The following is a 24,146-nucleotide window of genomic DNA, read 5'->3' on the forward strand; positions in this document are numbered from 1 at the left end:
CAGACCTGCTGCGTTTAATGGGACTTGGAATGCTTCAAGACAGGTGTTTCTTGTGGGATGGGTGCTCCTCACGCATGACTTTTTTCTTTTTCTTTTTTTGCGGTATCCATACAACATTGTTGGTACAAGAATGCCAGCCCATATTCCACCCCCACACTTACACTTTATAAGAAATAAATTAAGTAAGTTTAAAAAGAGAGGAAGTCCTGTGGCCAACAAGACATTTGCATTATTAAGCCCCCATATGGAAGTACCCTAATTCTCAAGCAACTGTGTTTGCAATTGGAGCCTAAGTGTTATGATTTTCTCCCAAATATGGAATCCTACCAGGATGCAATCTGGTTTTGAAGTTAAGTTTCAGGAGACACTAATTGTCCAATAAAGTAGCAATCAGTTCTCTAATGTTCTTGCATAAAGTTAGTCATCCCTCCTCCTTGATCACACATATTTGCCTCCTGCTGCCTTTGAAAAGGTGGGTTAGAAAATAGATTCCTGGTTTTCTTCTTCTTCAAACTCTATAAGACAAACCATATAATGCCCACAGAAGCTTAGTTTCCAAAAAACTTCATGGGTGTCAAATGTTGAATCATCATTAATAACATGCCATAACACCATGGAAGAAAGAGTAAGCTTGCTCTTCTGAAACAGTTCACATCACACAGAAGTGGGCATCTTTCTTTCTTTTCTCCAAGGGGACAAGTTTTTGTATTTAGGCAGTAAAGTTTGAGAGTTTTAAATTAGCGCATTTTATGACAGAACTAAGCATTCTGCAGCAAACAACAGTCTGGGAATCCAGGCTGTTGTTTCTCTGCAGTAAAGGATTTTTAGGGAACAAGCAGCATCTGGGTGGAAATGCTGAGCTGTTTCCCATCTTTTGTATGACCCCTCAATGCCACATTGTTCCCAGTCAGAGTTCTGAAATAGAAAATAGCAGGTGAGGGGAGGGTTACCTTTCCTGCCCTCACCAGGGCCTTTTCAACTCTGGCCTGGTGGAACGCTCTGCCTCATGAGACCAGGGCCCTGCAGGATCTGATTTCTTTCCGCAGGGCCTGTAAGACAGAGTTGTTCCGCCTGGCCTTTGGCTTGGAGCCAATTTGATTCCTTCCCTCTCTTTCTTTTTTCTTTTCCTTCTCCTGCGATGAGACTACATTTTAATATTTTAATGTTTCAATATTTTAATGTTGTATTTTAATTTTGTTTTTAAGTTGTAATCATTCAACTTGTTTTTATTATTGCTTGTAAGCCGCTCTGAGCCCAGCCTTGGCTGGGGAGGGCGGGGTATAAATAAAAATTATTATTATTATTATTATTATTAAGCATTCTACTTCTTGCCACGTCTTCTCTACAAATCTCTATGCCCCACTCCTAACTTGCAATAGAAAAGCAAAAACTGAGATCTTAGGGCTGATCCTGACTTCTGTTGTTTAGTGGGTCCATTCTTGTTCAATTTTAATTTCCCTACCTGGAACCATCTCCAGAAAACCTGTGTTTCTTTGTCCACTCTTGGGTAGCACTTAGCCTGATTTTTCTGCGTGTATCTGTCTTGCTCCACCACCATCTGTGTTTGCCAGGACTCAGAGGGACTGTTCCTAAGAGGGGTGGTTAAGGGTGTTCTAGGCTGTCAGGACTCCGTTTAGCTCCTCCTCCCATGTTGTTAAGAGGAGTTCTTAAGGGCACTGTGGACTTCTGAGTCATTGGTACTTCCTTTTCCCTTTCCTTTCTCTGAAGACACTGGGTCCTTTTATTTTTTAGAGGACCAGTTTTGTGATTATGCAGAGATGTGATAAAATGAGGACAGAGGTATGAGCTGATTTATTTATTTTTTGACAGGGTCATTTGGAAAATTGGGGGGGGGGGAATCCAGGCAATAATAACTGGAAGAATGCAGTTCAACCTTTTGGAACTCTAATAAAAACTGGCAGGGGGAGGGGTGCATGGAGAGAAAGGGACAAGAGGAGACTGCCTCACCTCTAGATACAGGAGAAGCAAAGTATAGATGGGCCCTTAGACTTTAAAAACAACACTTGACAGCTCTGAAATATTCTACCACAGCTGTAATTATGATGCCCTTCCAACTTCATCATCTTTACACTGATGGAAGCTCAGTTGCTACAAATATACTTAATTTTGATGTGCATATAAGCTGTTTGGAAAACTCACTTGCAACACGACAAGGTCAACAATCAAAAGATGATCAGGTGGTGTCTCATGTACAATGTAGGTGTTAAAATGAATTCTTACCTTTTAAATGTTTACAATATACTAGTGCAGGAAAACTAGTATTTCAGAAATATGCTGCAGCAGTGCAGCTAAAGTCAAGAAGGTAAGCAGAGCATTTTTTCAAAGGTTAAGCACATATCTTTCATACACACATGTAATCAAGCACATACAGAAAAATGTTTTCTGGGAAAAAAACTCTGCTGTATTGTCTGTGCTTAAAGTAGCTGACTTTTTCACAAAGGCATACACTAACAGTATATAATCCACTTTTCACAGTTGAGTGTTTCCTTATTAAAAGCTACATGGCTAAGTCTGATTGAATTCAGTGAAACTAACTTTGAGGAAACATGCACAACACTGGACTGTTCTATCACATATCAACTCTACCAAAGTTGCATTCCAGAAACCTCCCCTCTCTTCTTTCTTTGTTGCATGTGTTTGTATGAAACTCAGTATCTCTTAAAGTACTTAAGATGGGTGGGCAAGTCCAAAATCACCTGGAACTGAAACTATGGAATGCTGGAAAATAAAGGAAAAAATAAATCTTAGCTTTAGATATTAAATTATGGCATTTTAAATATTAGATGCTGACCTGAGACCATAGAGAACTGTCCCATCAGGATGTAATCGAATCATTCTGTTCTTCACAGTGACACCATGCACAAATGACTTCTTATCATTCAGGAAGTAGGTATCGGGAACCCAAAGCTGATCTGCTACTCTATTGTCCAGTGTAAGATTTAAAGGTATTACATTATACGAAAGCCTCTTATCCCTCCATGCTTGCTGAAAGTACATTGTCAAGGTATAGTCCTGAAATGATAGAAGAGAGAGGGGAAAATAGGTTGAAAACGGTTTTACCATTTCTTGTGTTACCTGAGATATGCAAAGCAAATCAGGGGTTCTTCCTGCAAAACCACCAACATACGGCCGAAACCTAAAACATCCATGTCTGAACTACATCTGCCTCCTAAATCATAAAATAAGAGGTGCACAAATGTTTTGAGTTATAGGACTCACCAGTGAGTAGCATGATAAAGTCTTCTCTTAATTATTCTACCTTCTCACATTACAGCCAAAAATCTTGAAATCATAATAGTCAAGTGACCATCCAATAAGTATCCTTTGCTCATTAAAAGAGACTTTATTTAGTATGATCTGCATTACTTGATTAAAATGTGAAAATGTTAGCTTTGGAAATGTACTTTCAGTTCTCTTTTTCCAGATGTCAGTGATAAAATTCCTTTATTTATGTAAGCAACTGAAATAACAGTGATAAAATGAGGCATTGTTTCATGAAAGCATCTATCCAGCAATAAGACAAAGTACTGTGCCCAAGAAAGACTATTTAATAGTTTTGAATAAATTATAAAATAACAGGTTTGTGATGCACCATGTATTTAGTAACACAACTACTTAAGATTCAGTTGGTCAGACAAAAACCAAAACCTAGGCAAACTGTCACGTTCATCTAGGTCTCATATAGACAGTATAGAACAGCACTGTCAGCCTGAAGGAACTACTAATCTGTGATCTTTGAAAGAAGAGCAGTTATAAATAATAATTTATTATTATTATTATTATTATTATTATTATTATTATTAACAATAACAATAATAGTGTCCTGCTGAAATGAGGTACCTGTAGGAAAGATCTTCCCTTAACTTCTTGGCAGTGTACAAGAACTGCTTGTCAAAATACTCATGAAGACATATTGTACAATAGTTGGTACAGATAAGTTTCCTTTCCTGTTCCCCCCTTTCAATTGAACTTGAAATAATTTTATTCATTCAGACACATAACACCGGGGCAATCCAATTATCCTGTTTGTGGGGGCAGGAACAGTTTAACTTCAGGTTTCATGGTCATTCCCAAACTTGTAACTGAATATATTTAAATGCTCCAGTACAGCATATCTAAGGCCAGGTGCTATTCTTTGCAGCTCTTTGCAACACGTATGCAGGACATAATTTCAGCCTATGACTGCATGCAGTAATTTACTGCAAATATTTATAAACAATCCAAGCACCAAAGCATTCAGCTGCCCCTTAGAAATTTAATACCAGAAGCGCAATGTTTGCAGAGTGAACAAACACACTTTTTATATTCTATTATCTGGGACCATTAACAAATTTTTCACCAGAGTTTCCTTTTGTCAGAGGTAAAAAAGGAAGTTGGAAGGAGATGGCTTATGCATGTGTACTGAGATCTCCCTTAGGAATGAATTTGCCGCACACACTCTTCAGCTTCCCTTCTGCCCAGAGCAGAACACTCAGGCATATCCCCATTCATTTCCTTGTGCTCAACTCAAAGGCATCTGCAGTTTCAATTGAGTAAATTTCAATAAATCAACACTGCATCTCAGTCTCTGTGTGTATATATGTGTATATATTTTTTTTAAAAAACCACACACCACCATTTGACTTAGCAATCATTCTCATCTCTTTATCATAAATTACTGTATTTTTTCTTTAGATTGCAGATAAATAGTTGATCAATCCTTCACTAGAAAGTCCAAAATGCACAAACACTGTCCACTGATCTTACAGATTTCCCCTAAATAGATGATTTTCTGCCATTGATGAGACTTCTATAGCAATTTCCACTATTTAAGAAATTTTAAAAATTTAACAATTGTCTAGCAGCACCTTAGAGACCAACCAAGTTTGTTCTTGGTATGAGCTTTTGTGTGCATGCACACTTCTTCAGATACACTGAAACAGAAATCACCAGACCTTTATATATAGTGAGAGGGTGTAGAGGGGTATTACCCAGAAGGGTGGTAGGAATGGGTGATTGGCTGATAGGTGTGGTAAACTTGTTGACGACTGTTAACGACTGCCATTGGTCTTCAGGGACGCGGACTTATAAAAAATATTGGGGGGGCCCGGGAAAGCTCATGAATAATAAATAAGCTCATGAATATGCAAATAAAGTGGCGCCGCCTCCTCGTGATCAGCTCCAAAGGAAATTGGGTGGAGCTTTTGCTCGGGAGGGAGGGCAGGAGGCATGCAGCCCGCCCCTCCCTGTGCATTTTGGGCTGGGGGAGGGGCGGCGATGGCGCTCTGCTGGAGGGGCGCCGGAGATTATTGGGGGGGCGGAGCCCCCCCAAACGAATTTTTGAGGGGGCTCGGGCCCCCTCAAGCCCCATGGAGTCGGCGCCTATGTTGGTCTTACAGGAAAAAGCAAGGGGTGAGATGGCCAAAAATAGCTTTATCATGTATAATGAGATAAGAATCCAATGTCTCTATTCAGACCAGGTTTCTCCATGGTTTTAAGTTTGGTAATAAGTTGTAATTCAGCAACTTCTCTTTCCAGTCTATTTCTGAAATTCTTTTTTAAAAATATGACAACTTCTTTAAGATCTTGTATAGAATGTCCTGGGAGATTGAAGTGTTCTCCTACTGGTTTCTCTGTCTTGTGTCCTTACATCCCTTCTCCTTCAGGACTACAAAAACAATTCCAGCTGCTTCTTAATGAGCATACCATGTTTTAAAATATGCAAAGCATGATTCTGAAGTACCATTGCCTACCGTGTAGTTATACAAATGTCATCAGTTATTAAGAATAATGCTCAAACTATCTGTGGATGAGGTCTGCAGAAGGTAGCACTCCAGAGAAAAAAAATAGAAAGTATCAAGAATGGAAACACCACTTTGAGAATCCTAGACACAAACACACCCCATCAATTGTTTACAAACCTTGTACCTTTAGCAGATAAAGCAAAAGCAAAACGCTTCGTAGCTAAATGTGGAGTAAGAAATTTGAACTCTCTAATGGGGGGAAAAGGCTGGATTCTCTTGGCATACTAACAATGAAGATATTTATCACTTACTCCTAGTAAATTCATGTTTGCACCAGAAATGCCATCAATTCAAACAGGAATGCTCAGTAAGCTATGTGCTGCACAGTGCTGATTTAGCCTGCTGCAAGTTTTGACATGCAAGAAACAATTTCAACTTGCTGATACCCCTAAATTTTATATAAAATAAACTGAAATATGAAGTCAACAGCTTTATAGTCAACCTAGACAAAAGGCTGATTATGGCAACAGATCACTGAAAGAGAAGGAAAATAATGACTGCTGCCACCCACTCACATCTTAACAGGATTAGTATTCTTAACCACATTTTATTTTATTTATTGCAATAATTTGTATACAGCTTAACACTTCAGTTTCTAAACAGAGCACAACAGAGATACAGCATCAATTTAATTATTTAATTAACCATTAGATAGAATACTGATGGGGACGTGTCTCCCCAACATCTTATATATCCTTGGAGACACTCATCATTCCTCCTAACAATGAACAAATGAGTTGCTCAGCTGAGAGTTCTTTCACCCAGTTTCAGCACATCAGAACAGCACAGTCTGGGGAAATGTTGGCAGCAGTTCACCTCAGAACTGCTATTTCCTCTCACAAATGTCTTGTCTTGCAATTATAGATAAAGGCTAACAGCCTATAGTTATTCATCAGCACACGAAAGCATTCTAAACATGTGCAGAGATACTCTCTTTATTATTTAACATGTTTGGCAAGCTCTGGTGCAAATGAGGCACTGGCTAAGGAATAAAGCAGCAATTTAAAATGTCTGGCACCTGAAGCGATGGCCCAACAATGCATAAAAACCAATTTGGCAGTAACAAGCCACAAGTGTACTTAACACAGATAAATGAACATCTAAACTGTACACCAGAGAAGGTCTGCTCTGCGATGTGAGAGCGTTGCATAAGTGACTTTGCAGACTCCTCGGGAAACTTGGCACAGGCCAATATTTAAAAAGAATGATAGATTGCTGAGTTACTCTCAGATGTGTCTTTGCCAAGCAAAGGAGGCAAGCTGACCTAATTATTATATATCAGTTATAATATTGTGCCAAGATCATTTTGGGTAACATTTCAATAGACACATCACGGAGCTGTTCAGTTACTTTAGTGAGCTCAAACACCTTTTGAAAATAAAAAGGAAATATATAGAGGGGTCTATATAAAGGAAAACAAGGCACTTCCATAAATTCCTTTGGTCATAGCTGTTCTTTACCAAGCCCTCTCAAAGCTGTAAACTGCAATCCTGAAGACATTTACTTGGAACTAATCCTACAAAAAAAATCTGTACAACATAGTTCTGCATAAACACAGGTAAGGTTTGTGCTTTTTCTTAGGATTTTTAGCATGTTTCTATGGAAGCTGAGCCACACTGAAAGGATAAGTTGTATCTTTCCAGGGTGTTGTGCATGTGTTTATAAAGACCTTTACTCAGTACAGGTTTGAGAAATTTGTTCATGAGTTTGCAGCAGTGGTGACTAACATGTCTCTCATATCCCCTTATATCCCCCATCCTGATTTTTTACATTTACATTTTACATTTATGTTTATTTTTAGTGGGGGTTTTTGCAGCTTGGTAGGCAGAGTCTCTCCCCTCCCTTTTAGTTTTTTATTTTTTGTTAATTAGCACAATTTATTTATATACTGCTTTCAGTCCAAAAACACCTGGCTTGGGCCTTCCATGTTACTCTCCAAATTTATCTTCCTCCCTGGCTAGTCCATTTCCCTACCAGTCTCATGGACCCAATAATTGCAGGCCACTCGATGCTGAGAGACCAAATGGTGCAATGGTCTTTGTGGAAGCCTTTCGTCATGATTTTTTTTCCAAAAAAATAATAATTTATAAAGATTAAGACCCATAGGGCAGATAGGCACTTAGGCTCCAATCCAGGTACACTCAGTGGGACTTAATTATGAAAAGATACATATACTTAAACTCCTAATTGTACAATAGAAGATATCAATAAAGGTGAAAATATATAGATTCTGCGTCGGTAACAAGCAGTAAAAAATGACAACAGGAGAGTACTTCCACTTCTATTTTTATAGCCAGTGATTTATGATTTAGTTTGACTCTAAAGCCTGGTTGTTTAGAATATGTATAATATAAATGCAAAAGAAAAGTAACAATGCCAAACTAAATGTAGGTTGTTGAAGAGAGTACACAATGTGCTCTTCTGGAGTTAAAGCTTATAATAAGAACAAATTCATCTTCCTCATTATGTGCTGCTAAACATCAACATCAATCAAGAGACAATTCCATAAGGAGGCACATGCATTCTTTCTCACAACGCCTGCACCTCCTTCTGCTAAAGACATCCTGTTGCAAAAGGTGGGGCTCTGAACACTGCAAACAAGCATGCTAGTACTTATGAAAAGAAAATAAGAAAAGCTGTAAATTGGAAGTAAGAACTACTAAGTGAGTTCCATTTGGTGCCCACATGCCTTTTCTCAAAAAAAAATTATTTTGCTCCATAAAGCTCATACCAATTTCTTTTAATATTATCTTTTTGATATAGTCTCATCCCACAAAATGAACAGGCATGCTTGTAAAGATCAAGAGAGGGGATCCTATTCAAAATCTACTAAGTATGGGGAAATGAAAAGGCATTCACTCGGTGCTGAAAGAATATTTAACTCCGTACCAGGTAAAGGCCCCTCAGGAGTAGGTTCCACAACACAAATATCTGATCTAGGGTCTCCACCCTCCTCATCTCCAATGAGAGGAAAGAGGAAGAGGAAGAAGACCCTCTGATAATATTATACTATGTGGGAAGGCTCATTCAGAAAAAGGTGGTCCCTTAGGTATCCTGGTCCCAAACCATCTAAAGGAATAAAAATTAAGAAGAACGTTTTAATTTTTGCTCAGAAGCAGACCAGGATCCAGTGCAGTTGCTTTAAAACTGGTAGAATATGTTACAAATTATTGGTCATGGTCAGCAATCTGGCTGATGCAGTTTGAACTAAGTGGAGTTTTTATTTTCACCCACCAATAGTATATCCACGTTGATTATTGACTTTAGACATCAGTTCAGCATTTCAAACATACATTCTTAAGTGTTTCTTTAAATAAGAGTTTATTTTATTTTATTTCTATTGCATTGTTTTCAATATGTTTCACTGATTTTGTATTTTTTAATATAGTTTTCATTCACATTATAAACTACTTCAAGCTTTGGAGGAGGAACACACAAATAAGTAAGCAAACAAAGATAGACCACTGCTGTCATAAATGACCGCTCCCCGCTTAAAACGGGGGGCGCCCTTTGCGTGGACGCGCGCAGCCCTAGATCTGGAGCGGCCCCATCAGCATAGGCTTGGCTTTGCCTTCCCTCAGGTGGGATACCTGGAGGTCTCCGCCTACCTCAGTCAGTTGTCCAATCCCACCTGAGGGAAGCATTGCCAAGGAGACCAGGCAATAGAGGGAGGATCTTACCTGGGAATCCTCACTTGGCTCCAGAGCTTCTCCCACCCTACCCACCCTCAGTTAATGTCATCTTTTGCAGGTTAACTTTTCTTCATAGGTTTTGTAGGTTAACTTTTCTTCACAGGTATGCGGGCGCTGCTACGTTAAGGTTGCTGTTAAAGGGCCGGAAAGGAATTTCCCTGCATTGGCAGGTTTCGCCTTTCCCGTAGGAAAAACGTCACAACTTTGGCAGTATCAGGCCTTGGGCAGAATCCTTTAGTCCATCTTCCTCTTTGCGGCGGCACCAGGGTTCCCCGTTAAAGGGGTTTTCTGAAGGGAGGCTTTGACCGTACGCCGAAAGGTTGTCATCACTCTCTCCTGCGGTGGCGGCGTAACGGGGGCGGCTATCTCTGCTTGAACATATGTTCTCCAGACCTGGCCCATTCCCCCCCCCCACACACTGGATAACCCTGAAGCTCCCTAGTTCCCCAGCTGGGGACTGGGGAGGGAGAACACCCAATGCCTGAGCCAAGGTCTACCCACATTTGAAATTTAATAAAGTTGTGGCCAATTTAATCCCATAGCACGTTGTCTTGAGTCGTTATTCCACATGATGGGGGGGACCGCTCGGGATCTGGGGACTCCGCCTGTCCACGCAATGGTTGGAGCAGCTTCATAAAGGCAGTTACGGCTGCTAATTTCCTTCCGAGTTGCTTGCAAAAGCATATGCTATGACAAATGTATAATAGCAAATACCAAGCATTTTTATTTGTATAAATATATATCCATTTTCTAAGGATTCGGGTTACAGTATAACAAGACATCTCTTCTGATTGTCCAGCTAATAAACACAACTGTCTCACAACCAGTGGGAAGCAAACAAATGACAATTGCAAAGCTGAAGAGAGAGAGTGGGGGCGGGGGATGTTATTTTGAAGCTAGGATGTTCCTCAGAAGCTTCAGCCTTAATAACCAAAAAGCTGTGTGCTGAGGGCTACTTCTCTAGTTACGGTACTACTTAAGTCAAATCCAATAAAAGTTAATGGGGGATTGCTGGCCTAAAACAAGTCAGCAATGCAGTGCTGTTGCAAAACAGGGAAATGCTATATGGCAAATCTGAGTTCACTGCAATGTAACCCAGATCTACTTTTTTTCTGCAGTCCAAGGAAATGTGATATACTTGCTAAAACAAAGAGCAGCAGCAGCAGCAATAACAACTGTGGCATATAGCCACGTTTTCATAGAATCATAGAACCATAGCTGTCAACTTTCATATTTGAAAATAAGGAATCAGCAGCCTCGAAAATAAGGGATCAGCAGCCTCACCTGTCCTGGGGGCAGTCTACGGGATATCTAACAATCTGGGACAGCAGTGGGAAGCAGCGGGAAACGGAGCTGGAATAAGGGAATTTCCCCACAAAAAAGGGAAGGTTGACAGCTATGCATAGAACTGTAGAGTTGGAAAGGACCTGGGGGTCATCTTGTCCAAACCCCTGCAATGCAGGAATCTCAACTAATGCATCCAAGAGAAATGGCCACCCAAAGCTCAGCTTAAAATGAAGTAGAGTCCACCACCTTCCAAGGGAGTCCCCTCCACTGTCAAAGAAGCTCTTACCATCAGAAAGTTCTTCCTGATGTTTAGTTGAAACAAATAACATGCTTTTGAATTGTTGACGGTGAATAATGATTTTCTATATTTTTCTGTACAGTATTGGTATTCATCTGGTGGATCAATGTCCTCAAATGGGTCATTGCCCTCACCTAAGACATACTGCAGCACCACTGTATTTTATTTGGCTCAGGGTATATATATATATATATATATATATATGCAAAGAAGATGGGAGGGAAGAGAAAAGCAAGGGAACATTAGAGAGGGAAAATGTTGATCAAGTTTGTTTACAGTCAAGGGTTAGCATAAACAAAGAAAATGTAAAAATACAGAACAAACAGCGATAATAGCTACATTTCACTTCAAAATGAAGAGGACATCATATGAAAAGGAAAGGTAGGCATATATAGTTAAAAAGTGGGCTTCATGTGGCACGTTGTGCTCAAAGCTGCTTGAATCCTGATCTGCAAAGATTTTAAACTACAACAACTACATTAACCAGAACAGAGCTCAAAAGCAATTTTCATGGCTTTCCAAGTGGTGAATATGCAAAATTTTCCTGTATAACGTCTGGGAAAGTCTTTCCCACCCCACCCCACATCACAAAGATAGAAATAGCCGTTCCTTCTCCCACAACTAGCAGAGATTCCAAAATGTTGAACACAGATTTTCTTGCTAATCTTAGCCTGCTCTACAAAATGATGGCCTGATTATGCCTAAATAAGAGCAATATTCCACTGCTGGCACTATAGAGGAAGCAGTAAAGGCAAAACAAAGGAAATGTTGCTTAGGCTTTTGAAAAAGGAACTAAATCACCCTTATTCAAAAAGGGCAAATGTATTGAATTCTTCATTATTAGTGCTTAATACTAATTACTAAGAAATATACCAGGCAGAAATTATTTTCCAATGCACTATGCAGGTAGGAACATGAGGGAAATTACTTTCAGTAAATGCATGCATGAAAAATGATGCACAAGGGAGCTAGGGAACTAGGCATCTGTTTCCTGCTTGGCAGGGGGTTGGACTCGATGGCCCTTGTGGTCTCTTCCAACTCTTTGATTCTATGATTCTATGATTCTATCTACTCTTTAGGATGGGAGTCGAGATGAACAGATCTCAGTTAAACCCTACAGTTTGTTGGAGCAAGTTCTTTGCATGGAACTTTCCAAGGTCCTGCAACTCCAGTCAGTCACAACCTGCCTGCTTAAGCTGCTCTCGTGGGCTCCTGTGACATTCCAGGTACTGTTCTTAATTTACAGTAATTCATTTTTGCCTGTGTACACATTGATTCTAAAAAAGCAGTAATCACAGCTCATTTGCCTTTTTCCTGGGGAAAAAAACAATATAGCTATAGGCTTCTCGTAATGTAGCAACACATTTTCCCTTGCAACTAACCCTATCAGAATCGCAAAAGAACACAGTACCCTGCTCTTTCCCTCCTTATTTAGCAGTGTAATGTCTGGTGCTCTGTGAAGTGAACTAAGGAATCAAACATGTAGAAAATAATTTAAAAACCAACCCTTTCAGAATGGTGTCGATGTTACCCTGGAGGTCTAACCTTGTCGATTCCAACCACTCCTCTGGGCCTAATGGGTCTAGCTTTGGCCTGACAGGCCATCTGTCTTTCTGAATCTATTTCTACCTTGTGCACAGGCAGTTCTACTGGCCTGTGCTTGACATTTAGTGCAGAAATGCTGTGGGCCTTTTTACGGCTAAATAGAGAGTCTCCCACAACTAATTATTCACACTATATCCATCTCTCAGTGATAAGGCAGCATCCCCCTTCCCGATTTTATTGATTATGCCAGTGTGAAAGAAGGAAAGGAGAAGATGTGCATGTGGGAGGAAAAGAACAAAAATCATTCTCAATTGCTAATGCAATTCTTCTGTTTAATTTGTAGTTTTAGACTTACTTTAACAATTGCAATCCAATACATTTCAATACATCTAAACTACAATGCAGTAGAATATTGATTATGATTTTTTTTTTTGAATGGTTGCAAGCTGTCTCCTAGGAAGCAATGATCTGGCCTGCATGAAGACCAGATGTGGAAAAGGGAAGAATGGTTTCACACTTAAGGTGAGCGTACTGCCATGAATAATATGTGTAATTTGTTGTATTTGTTGACATATTCCCCAAGTGTCTTTTCAAAAGACTAATGCATTATATCACAAGTTTCTTTTGTGGTAATGTGATGTTGGCTTGCCCGAGGACAGCTCCTTTTTGGTCTCAAGTTGCTTGTCAGGGGGCTGGCCAAGACAGGACAGATAGGACGACCCTGCAGCAGGATCCAGTTGCCTGGGAAGGTCTTGGCTCAGGTTGGGAGGGCCCAAGGAGCCTGGAGAGAGACTTGGCTGTGGGTGAGTGTTTCTACTCACCCTGTTCCATCTTCCCATCAGTCCCTACAGCATGAGGACTCTACCTCCATTTCTGGAGTTGTCAGAGTCTTGAGTCTGGTTCATTCCATCAACCATAGCCACACCTGCCTCTCCAGGAAACACTGTTGCCCTGCTTGTCCTGCCCACCTGAGGAAGCAGTGATGCACTGCCTATCACAGAGATGCCACTGAAAGCATGAACAGGCAGGTCAAGTTCAGCCCAATCTACGGTTGCCCAATTTAAGGAACCACTTGCTGTGCTAAGCTGTGCTAATTGTCCTGTGAATATAAAAGCTGATGATTTTGGTTTCATTTTGGTGTTTTCATTTCCTCTTCTCTCCCCCCTCCCACTTTAGTAAATTTGCAAAAAGAAAAAAATTGCTACAGCCAAGAAGCAGTGTAACACAAGAAGAGCACTGCTGAAGCATTACTAGGAGTTAAAAATGTCATATGATTGCCAGGCTTATTTTAATATATTATATTTTACACTGAATATTCTTTATTTTTTATATGATGTGAAATCACGATTACATACTGCAAGTCTTTTGGACAGAGAAGAACTCCAAGGGAAAAAACCGAAACAAATTATCAAATATAGGTAGCCATTCATTAGCGAAGATGCTATAAAAATATACCTTTTTGCCAAGTTTAAGTAGTCAACAATAAGAAGCTGCTGATGAGTAACTAATATGGACTAGCTCATTCTATTAGTAACCTGTACTGTTATTCCCTTCCATGCCTTCCAAGCAGGTTGCTATCAGAGTGGGTGGATCATCCATCTGATTTGTAAATATGCTGTTATGCTTGCATTGCTAATTACTTTTTTAAATACATAGAATATTAAGCTTTTTTCTTTCTTTTCCCTTTTCAATGGAGCCAACTGTCCAAATTAAGTGCATCAAGATCCAAAATCTTGGATCCCCTGCAACTAGATGCACGAAAGAAAATGAGCCAAATTACCATTTCATGTATTTGGAAAGCTTTGGCCCCAAGCCATACAAGTAATATTTATTTAAGTTACATTATTTAACAGGTGTGTGTGTGTTGCTAGCTGACTTGCCCTGGAAATTCTTTAACATATAAGCCTGCTTAAGATTAATCACAGACTTACCAAAGTATTTTTTTTACTCTCTATGATATGGGTGATATCCAATGATAGTCATACTCAAATTAGACCTACTACCAATGAACCTATTCTGAGTATGACTACCATTGGGTATCACTCAATTTCTTAATGAAAAGGCATAAAGATAATGCCTGCTAGGATTCAGGATTTTCACAAGGATGTTAAATTAGTAAAATCCACACTCTGTTTTTTATTTAAAATATTGATCACTTTCAGTGATAAATCCCTAATGAATATACAACAGATTAAAACACATCAGACATAAAACAGCATAGTATTAAAAGTGAGCAGATAAAATTATCCTTTAGAGGGGATTGCTACCCCATAGAGAGCAAGTAATTGACTACTGCCATCACACCCATAAAAAACTCAAGATACAACGTAAGTTTCAAAATAGGTTATAACAGATTAGAGGGACTGCACAAACAAATTAACGAGATCAACCAAATCAAAGTAGTCCAAGCAGGAGTTATCCAGTAAGAGGAAACTCTGATTCCCCCCCCCCATCTCCTGAGTCATGTTTACAGCCATAATCTGTGACCATGCAGCCAAGGACTGGAAATAAATCCTTCCTCCCCGCCATGTGACCCTGACATGCACAACAGGGGCTCTGCTGCCCAGTGTTCACCACACCTAAAAGAAACCCCCAGGAATGGAATGGGCTAGCACACAATTTATGAGCTTTGAACTAAAACAAACTGAGTTCTCACAAGGATGTAGTGAGGGGGAAAAATGATTGGGTACATGACTGTGAGCCCTGTCACCTGGAAATGACTGTAATTTACCACCTGCAGCTTAACTACCTCTTAGCATATTTGCTGGCCACAACAAAGCCAATTCCTCAGCAACAGAAATATATTCAAAAGCATGCAGTCTGCAAAAGTGTTGCGAATTTCCTTATTAATTCACTTTTTTGGTACAGTAATGTATCTAAAAACAATTTGAGATGCATTGTTAGCAAGCATTTCAATCCAGTTAAGACCAGTCTGATTTTAGCTTTCTGGTCCTCTTGCTGGGAAACCACTGCAGTGCCTTGCTAATCAGTGGGGAAGTTCTCTAAGTTCTCTCTGAATTCTTGCAGACTGTACATCTGTTCACAAACTCATCCATAATTTGTATATCACTTCCTTTTCGTTATTAAAAAAAACACACACCAGCGGTTTGAATGAAAACGATAAGCCGAAATATCAACTCACCAAAAGGGAAAAAAGTGAAAACAATCTTAATCAATAAATCCTAATGGGCACCAAGTTTCCAGCAAAGGGAGGTTGACAGCTAGATAAAGATACACCTAAGAACATTCATATGAAGCAATCTAAGAAATTTTTGATTGTACATGCATAATCTTCACAACTGGAGGTGCTGGTGGACTATGGGCTAGCTATTTTGAGTGGAATGCATGGATCACTGTAAAATATCATAGACAGGATCAGGGTGTTGTCAAAGTTGGGGGTGGGGGAAGCAACAAGATCCAGGATTTCATTAAGTTTCAGTGTTACTTTACATGATGGAGGAGTTGACAAATATGCCTGGGAAAGGCCTCTTTTTGGTGAAACTGCAGCCAAATCAGGTTTAAGTGCATAAGGAGGAACAGCCAGATATTTTGTTGTATATGGAAGGTTGTACTGCTGCAGAGAAAAGCTGATCTGCATTGAGAAAGGTATTCTGCATTGACTGTGCATAACATGGTAACATCTATATACACCTTTATGCTACAGAAGTGATTCCCCATCCTCCCACCCCCACAGAACACTTGAAAATTGGTAATGGTCTTGGTGGACCATTTAATGATTTTTCAACCTGTTGTAGCAATTGCAATGCCCTGTGCTAGATGCTGTAAGACTTTTAGCTGTGTTTTTATTACTTCTTTTATTTCTTATATTGTATTACAATCTGCCTTCCATAAAATTTAAACTATAGTACAATAAAAAAACTAGACAAAAAAAGAAAAGAAGCAATAAAAATATAATTTGATATCAATATGAATTTTTAATATCGACATGCCACAAACCCCACAAACGATGTTTGCAGACGCAACCATTGGTGATCCATGAACCAAAGCTTAGAAATCCCGATTCTATAGCCTGGCAATGGTTAATATTTTCATGCTAAATGGAGCACCCTTCCACAAACAAGATTACATTTCAATGTGATTTTTCACTAACGACTGTTACAGACTGTAGCAATGTAGACAGGAGGAGCAAATTTGGTTTCTTTACAGAAAACACAAATTGTTTAAAAATTACAACTATCCATAATGGAAAGAGACACGACACAACAGAAAAGTGGCCTTTTAAAATAGTGGTCCAGAAAAGCCTTCTTCTACAGTGCATCACAATATTCAAAGCACATCAAGACACAGTAATGCCCAGCTTATTACACACTAGTTATTCCAGAACAAGCAAGTATAAACAAGTTTAGCCGAAAGGTCAAAGAATACTGATACTGCCATTCTGTGTATGTCTACACAGAAGTAAACCCCACTGAGTTCAATAAGGCTCACTTCCAGATTAGTTGATACAGAATTGCCACTTAAATGGAAAACAACAATAATGATGCTTCCAGCCGTTAAAGGCAGTTGTCAAGATTATTTATGCATGTTATTATAGGAAGTTTTCAGAATGTAATTGCATCTCATTTTAGTCTTGTTTTATTCAGATTAGTTCATTTCTTTAACTTCTGGTTCACTTGTCAACTGTTTAATTTGGAAAACATCCCACAGAATATTTTGCAATTCACGGATCCTGCTTTTTCCTTCACCTTTCTGAAGATATTTGAGGTATTAAGGAAATGGAGTGTGGAAATAAATCCCAAAGATTTCCTGTTGTATTTGTTATAAAACAGAACGCCATGCTTCTAAATATCAAGGAGGAAATCATTTCTCACACTTGCAGTCCAAATGAAATTATCCATTATAGAGCCAGTCTGCATTTCTTTTTATAGCTGCTCTAATTATTAAACAAGCAAAGTTGTGGAATGCTTCAGTTTCCTACTAATTCCATGCTGGATTAAAGTTCTTTTAAACTCCACTGCTTTTTAATTGTACTGCTGATGAGAGTCCCGAATACTTCCAAAGCTAAGCTCTTCAGATAAATTGCTGCAATTCCAACCACCACCTCTCTTTCCTCTGGGTCCTCTTTCCTATGCAGTCTTGAGTGCTCTCAAGTCCAGTTCCTTAGAAGAGCATATGCAATATAGCATTGGAATTCAGGCAAAAGAAAAGGGGGCACACTAGCTGTGAACTGCAACAGATGCTATGACCAGCATGCCAACAATTGTCCTTCAGTGCCACAAGAGGCCCTGGAGCTGACGATCAAAACCAATTCTGCTGCTTTAATTGTTGGAGACTCGTTGAATCTGTTCATCTACAGATGCCCTCCTTTCACCCTTCCATCCCTACTTGCTGATCAAGAGGTTGTAAGCAGAGACCGGGTTTACTTTTACCATCAGTTGGCAAACGACAATCCTGACTCTTCCCAGAAGCTGATGTTCAAACTAGTAAATGTAGCAGTGTGCTACTAATGCTGCCTTCTTTCTGCCGTTGTACGAGTGGTGGGATTCAAGAAAATATATCACATATATAGATTGTTCTCCTTGCTATTATTTAATGGTTTTCATTAACAAAGGGACTGTCAGCATTCCATATTATTCCAGAGGGGCAGTTGTTCTGGCCTGTTACAGCAAATATTTAAAAAACATACTGTGTCACTCTGAAGACTAATAGCGTTTTTCTGGACTACTGAAATGTATACAATATGCACAGCATGTTCACAACCATTCACAACAGCATAATTGTCAATGATAATACCTTCCTAAATTTGCTGTGCTAATCTTAATACCTGTAGTGGGGAAGGAAACCTTGGTTCTGGCAGTCTGAAACCATACAATTGGATTCAATGAAATTTTAGGTCAGAACTTCCATGCTGGGGTCTCTTTTATGTTATTGGGGGGGGGGGTTTTGAGAATACTGCCTTTTGGTCATATTATTCAGAATTACATAGTGCACCAACTGGGCAGAATTTTATGACTTTTGTGTAGTGAACAAAATTTGGAGACTCAGAATGGGAATTCATCTGCTGCCTGTCATCACATCATGTGTCAGCTGCATGATGCCCTGAGCAACATGCATGCCTTTAGCTTGTTCTAATTTTAGTTTTGATTTATTCATCTTCGCTCATTTCTTTTGTTCTTGGGTCACTTCATTCATCTGCAGTGATTGAAAAACAACACAAGTACAAATAAAGGAATGCTTGCAAGCCATGGTAGTGCATAACATGATTCTCCACAAACAGCCATTTGTTACAAGGTTGTTTTAATTAGCTTTTAAAGGACAAGGCCAGTTAATAACCTAGAGAATATACTTGTCACAATTCACATTCTTCTGAAGAGGTAAACAGCATAGACAAGGTAAGCAACATAGATAATTCTTCCAACATTTATTTGTGAGAGCCCAGAACTGAATATTCCACTGATTATGCCTTCATAGAAGCATTATAAAAACACTATTAAAATCATAGAGAGGTATTTAATATGCACATGTTGATTTTGTGTTGAACAGCTGGGCAAATGGTAGAGGTTAGAAAAATTATCGCATCTTATAGGTATGCTTTCCTCAGCAACGAATTGTTTTGCCCCTAAACTTTGGAAAATAAGCATATACATAATAGCTCCACTTTAGTTAATTAATCTACATTTATCTTACTAAATTCAAAATGAATTTACATAAGGAAGGTTTCTCTCAACAGCTTCATTTTTGAGCAGAAATCAACAAGCACTAATGCAAGTCTCAGTCTAATAATGTTCATTCCCTACCTGCACTAATTTAAAAAAATTCACTAGATGATTGGCAGAAAAGTCAGCAACCTCCTTTTGGATTCAATTTCCTAAACACTGTTTTTTTTTTTAAATGACCAACACTACCACAACAACAATCTGAGAGTTAGCGAGAAAATGATTTGGAAGTGATATTTCAAATTCTGCTGGATAAACAATGATAAATAAAACCATTTACTGTTTTTATAACATTTTATAACATTTAAAATTGTTTAAGGTGATATTATGTTGGTGGTGCTGAGTACGCACTTCTAGATGATGTTGTATTGACAAGAAGCTAGGATAAAGAGGAAGGCATTAGGGACCTCAGATCTGGAAGAAGAAGTTACATCAGATAGGAAAAAACATGGATCACTTCTAGGAAATATGAATGCTTATGGGAAGTAGGCAAGTGACCACCTTGCCCCCATGATTGAGGGGGCTGGGGCCATGCAACATCAGCAAGCCGTGGGTGCACACATAGCATCAGCACACCCTACAGCACACCCTGCGTGCCATGCTGCCAGGAGTTATGTTTTAACATGTCTCGTACTTTCTCTCCAAAAATGCCATTAGCTGCAACCAAGTCAAAGGGGATGGCATTCCAAAGTGCAAGGGCAATTGCAGAAAATGTCCATTTTCTGGTAAACACCCTGTGATATTCTGTAGGGTGTGTTGCCACGTGTAAAATTTCTGCAGATTTTCTAAGTGATCTTACAGATCTGTAAAGAGGCAGGCAATCCTTTGGGTAACCTGGCTCCAGTTTTTTGGGGTTTTTTTTAAAAATCATTTATCTGCTTTGATTTAAATAAGTATTTCCAATTTACTTTATTTTGGGTCTGACTCTGGTCTCTCTGGTTACCACAGCAGATTCAGTGAAGCAAGCTCAATACTGCCAGTTAAAGAACCTATTTTCACCTGGAATAACAGCAGCTAAGAGAATCTTCCCAGGACACAGAACAGGAATTAAGCTACTACATGTGGCTGGAACTTTCCTTTTTCAAAAGGAGGATTAGAATGAAAATTATCAGATGATTTATAACAGATGATCTGCTTGCAAAAATCATTGTGCAGCATTAGCCAAAGCATTTTAGGAATATCATTTGTAGAGTCAATGAACCTCTAAAATGTGGCATATAAAGCAGCTTTGAACTGGATAGGGGGTCATGATGTACTAATTATTTGGTTACTCACACAGTGGCTTAGATGTAATTGTAAAAGTTTAAGGCATCAAATTGTGTAGCACAGCTCTCCATAAATCTCAATTTCCAGCATTCTAGGGTTTGTAGTTGATCATAAATCCTAGTTAAAATGGAAACCTATCTAACATTAACTGTGCTGAACAGCAGTACTGACACAACACTTGACAATGGTTAAGATTAGCAGGTGGAAGTTTGGAGGAATCTGTGTTTCAGTACATACAGTAATTCTGTAGCAGTGTAGCCCTATGGTTCCCAATGTGGCACACTTTGATACTAAGCAAGGGCACTGCCCCTCCCAATTTTCATTAAAATGACTTTTATTGTTGCTTTCTTGTTTGCAAAGGTTGCTTGCTTTGAGACAGGTTAGGTATTTTTCCTGGTTCGCGGTGTTGTATGTGTTATTTTGTGGTGCTTCTTAGATTTCCAAATATGCTCCAGGCCCAAAATGATTGGGAACCACTGCTGTAGCCAGAGGCACCAGGTTTCGAAGTAGAATGTGGGGGGTTGACTTTATGCACCTGACATCAGGACATCGGGGGAGTCAGGGGCAAAGTCAAACATGGCTCAACCCCCAGAAGACGGTGCCCCTAGCTGTAGCCCATTCCCAACTCTTTAACCATGGTAGAAGGCTTAATTTATTTTTATCAAATTAAATATCAATATGTTAAAAGTGAGCTCTTCCGTGAAAGTAGCAATAGTGTTATTTATTTACCCTGAGATAGAAAGGTTGGCCAAATCATTACAATGAATACCATCAGTAAGAAAAGCACAGCACTTGCCTATATTTCTTCATGCAAACTGAGTATTAATTCAAAATTAACATTTCATTTTTATGTAATTTGCCATAGCAGAATTTTAAAACATCATATCATAGATAAAATGGCACACTCAAAGCAAGAGAGTTTTAAATGGGAATCTGCCGCCACAAAACATTGACCAGAAGCAGTGGCAAACTTTTTCCTTTTCCTTGGAACTCAACACCAACTTATGCAAACCACTGATACTGATGAGTTGGTATTGCCCAGTGCCCACAAGCAAGTTTGGAGACAAAAAATGAACAAAATGCAGGCAAAGTTTGTGTCTCAGCATTTAGTGTGACAGCTTACATTGGACAACTAGTCAGAATTCAGAGTGAACTGGGTAAGACACCAAGTTCAATTTTAGAACAATTTTATAAAGAGAGGTTTGTGTGTCTCTCTCTCTCTCTCTCTCTCTGTGTGTGTGTGTGTGTGTGAACTTGCCTTTAAAATAGGCAATAAGCAGGTTAGCAGTGAAGATGGCAATTAAATAAAAACAAATTCGAAGATAGAGCATGCCAATTTTAAATTATCCCAAAGGTGCACATGCCCATCAGGTTTTCTGAACACATACAAATATTGCTTATAAATGGGGATAATCCTGTTTGCAGCTAGTTATATAAGCTGAGCATATACATGAGTAATAAGCACGAGCTGTCAAGCCCTTAGCAAGTTACAGTTTACTATCTTGCCTTGTGTCTCAAAACATATTATCACCAAAGGGCTGGCTTCTGTTGCCCTGATGATGCAAAACAAGAACATTTTAGAAAATAATACTTTGTAATTTGTATATTACAAAGCACAACTAATGTAACTGTTTATTTCAGTATAAATATGGCTTTGCATACTTTTGGATTAAACTGTCCACCCTCCAAAATTGGCTTGTGGTCCGAGGACCCGACCCCCGCGAAGTAAAATGAAGACACAGGGACACGTGATATAAGGTTAATGGGCTAGAAAAGGCCACAACTTTATTGATTACAGCAATGAAAAGGTATTGGCTTAGGCATTGGATCGCGAAACAAGTGGGTTTATTCACCAGGGGTTCATCACCTGTTGATGCTAATCCAACTATAGGCTCACCCCTGATGTCACCGAGGGCCGTGCCATGGCACAGGATGACAAAGAGAAATGAGGCCGGGGAGAGGCTGGCACTGCAGCACAAAGGCTGCTGTACACGCCCCCCCATGGCACCTGGTTGGACGGCCACCCGGGGGGGGGGGCGTGAGCGCCAGCCAGGTGAGCTGGAGGCAGGGGGCAATGCCCCCTGCTAGGAGCGGTGTTCGGGCTCCCGTCCACAACCACTCCCCTCTCTTTCAGGGAGGAGAGTCTTTGTGGGGAGTGCGGGGGTGGGGAATCCCCAGAGTAGCGCATTGAATTCACACAAAGTGTGACGTTGAATTCTGCCCTATGACTATGCTTTTGTAAGGTTTCACTATACTTTTAAAACTGTTTTTAAAATGTGTTACATAATAAAAGCATACATAATAAAGTACAGATATGATACTGCCTAAACCTTATTCTGTGATGGTTGTTTGCTCCTCTTCCTCCTTCTTTCTTTGGCGATCACTCGTAGCTGAGTAAGATTGTCTTCCATGAACATAGTCTTAACAGTGAGTCTGTAAGATTTTGGCCAGCCACAGCTAATACATATATAAAGAGATGCCCCGACAGAACGGACTGCGGAAACTATCACCTTTTTAAAGAAAAGAGATTGATAATTTTGACATCCTTAAAGTCTGCTCCCTCTCCCAGATCTTTTCGTGAAATTGTTGTGTAAGTTCAATTCCGCCCACTTTGAAGACTTCGGCAGGTCTCTCATCAGGTCCACTGGCTTTGTTGTTTTTCATTTGGTTAATAGCTCCACACAACTCTCCCAGAGAACCTCAGCAGCTATGGGGGAGCTGTGGTTAAGGGGATGCTGATAATGTTCTTTCTAACGCAGTGCAATAGCTTCTTTATCTTTTAGAAGTGTGGTACTGTCTGTTGAGCGTAGGAGGCATATGCCATGGTTTATTGGTTTATTGGATGGTTTTTGTGGCTTTAAAGAAACTCTGTGCATCGTGAGTGTTGGCTAAGTGATGGATCTCTTGAGCTTTTTTTTTTTATCCACCAGCTGTTCTTTAGTTCTCTGGTTCTTCTTTGAACCTCAACCTTAGTGTTGGCATAGGTTTTTTCATAATGGCATAGTTTCTATCTCTTTGCCAGATCTGAAAAGCCTTCCTTTTCTTGTCAAGAATGCGTTCAATCTCACTGTCATACTCATCAAAGACAAGTCCTGGTGTTTATTGGTTTGGTATCCAATAGTTTGTTCACAGGCTGTAATAATGGATGTTTTTAGCTTGGTCCAGTGTTCCTCAATGTTATCAGGGAACTCCGAAAGCAGATGGTCTTTAAGAGTCATTTGGAAGCAATCCTGCTTAATAGGATTGAAGGGCTTGAGTGTTCATTTTGCACCTTGGTTTCCTTCCTTGAAGCCTGCACTGAGGTATAATATTGATAGCCATCGTGAAACGTATTAATTGGTGATCTGTCCAGCAGTTGTTGGCACTCGTCATATCTCTGACAAAGAGCACATAATGACTGCTTGTGCCTCCATGATTTATTTATTTTGTCAAAACAGTGTGTTGGTAATAACAAAGTTGTGCGTTGTACATATAGACAAAAGTCAGATTCTATTCTGGTTGCTGTTGTCAATTCCTTCTTTCCCAATAGTCCCAAGCCACAGTTCAAAATCTTGCATTAAAATGCATTTACCGCCCA

The 24,146-nt window shown here is 39.5% G+C and overlaps 1 protein-coding gene across 7 annotated transcripts in view; it reads right to left on the minus strand.

Moving 5' to 3' along the window:
- GABRB2 (gamma-aminobutyric acid type A receptor subunit beta2) overlaps positions 1–24,146 on the minus strand; it is a 114,446-nt gene that overhangs the window by 74,681 nt on the left and 15,619 nt on the right. For all 7 annotated transcript variants that reach the window (XM_081899158.1, XM_081899160.1, XM_081899156.1 and 4 more), the window contains exon 5: positions 2,813–3,033. In XM_081899158.1, coding sequence (XP_081755284.1) covers positions 2,813–3,033 — 221 coding nt within the window. The remainder of the gene's footprint in view (positions 1–2,812; positions 3,034–24,146) is intronic.

This window comes from Podarcis melisellensis, assembly GCF_964234715.1.
Source record: "Podarcis melisellensis genome assembly, chromosome: 2".
Lineage (NCBI taxonomy): Eukaryota > Metazoa > Chordata > Lepidosauria > Squamata > Lacertidae > Podarcis > Podarcis melisellensis.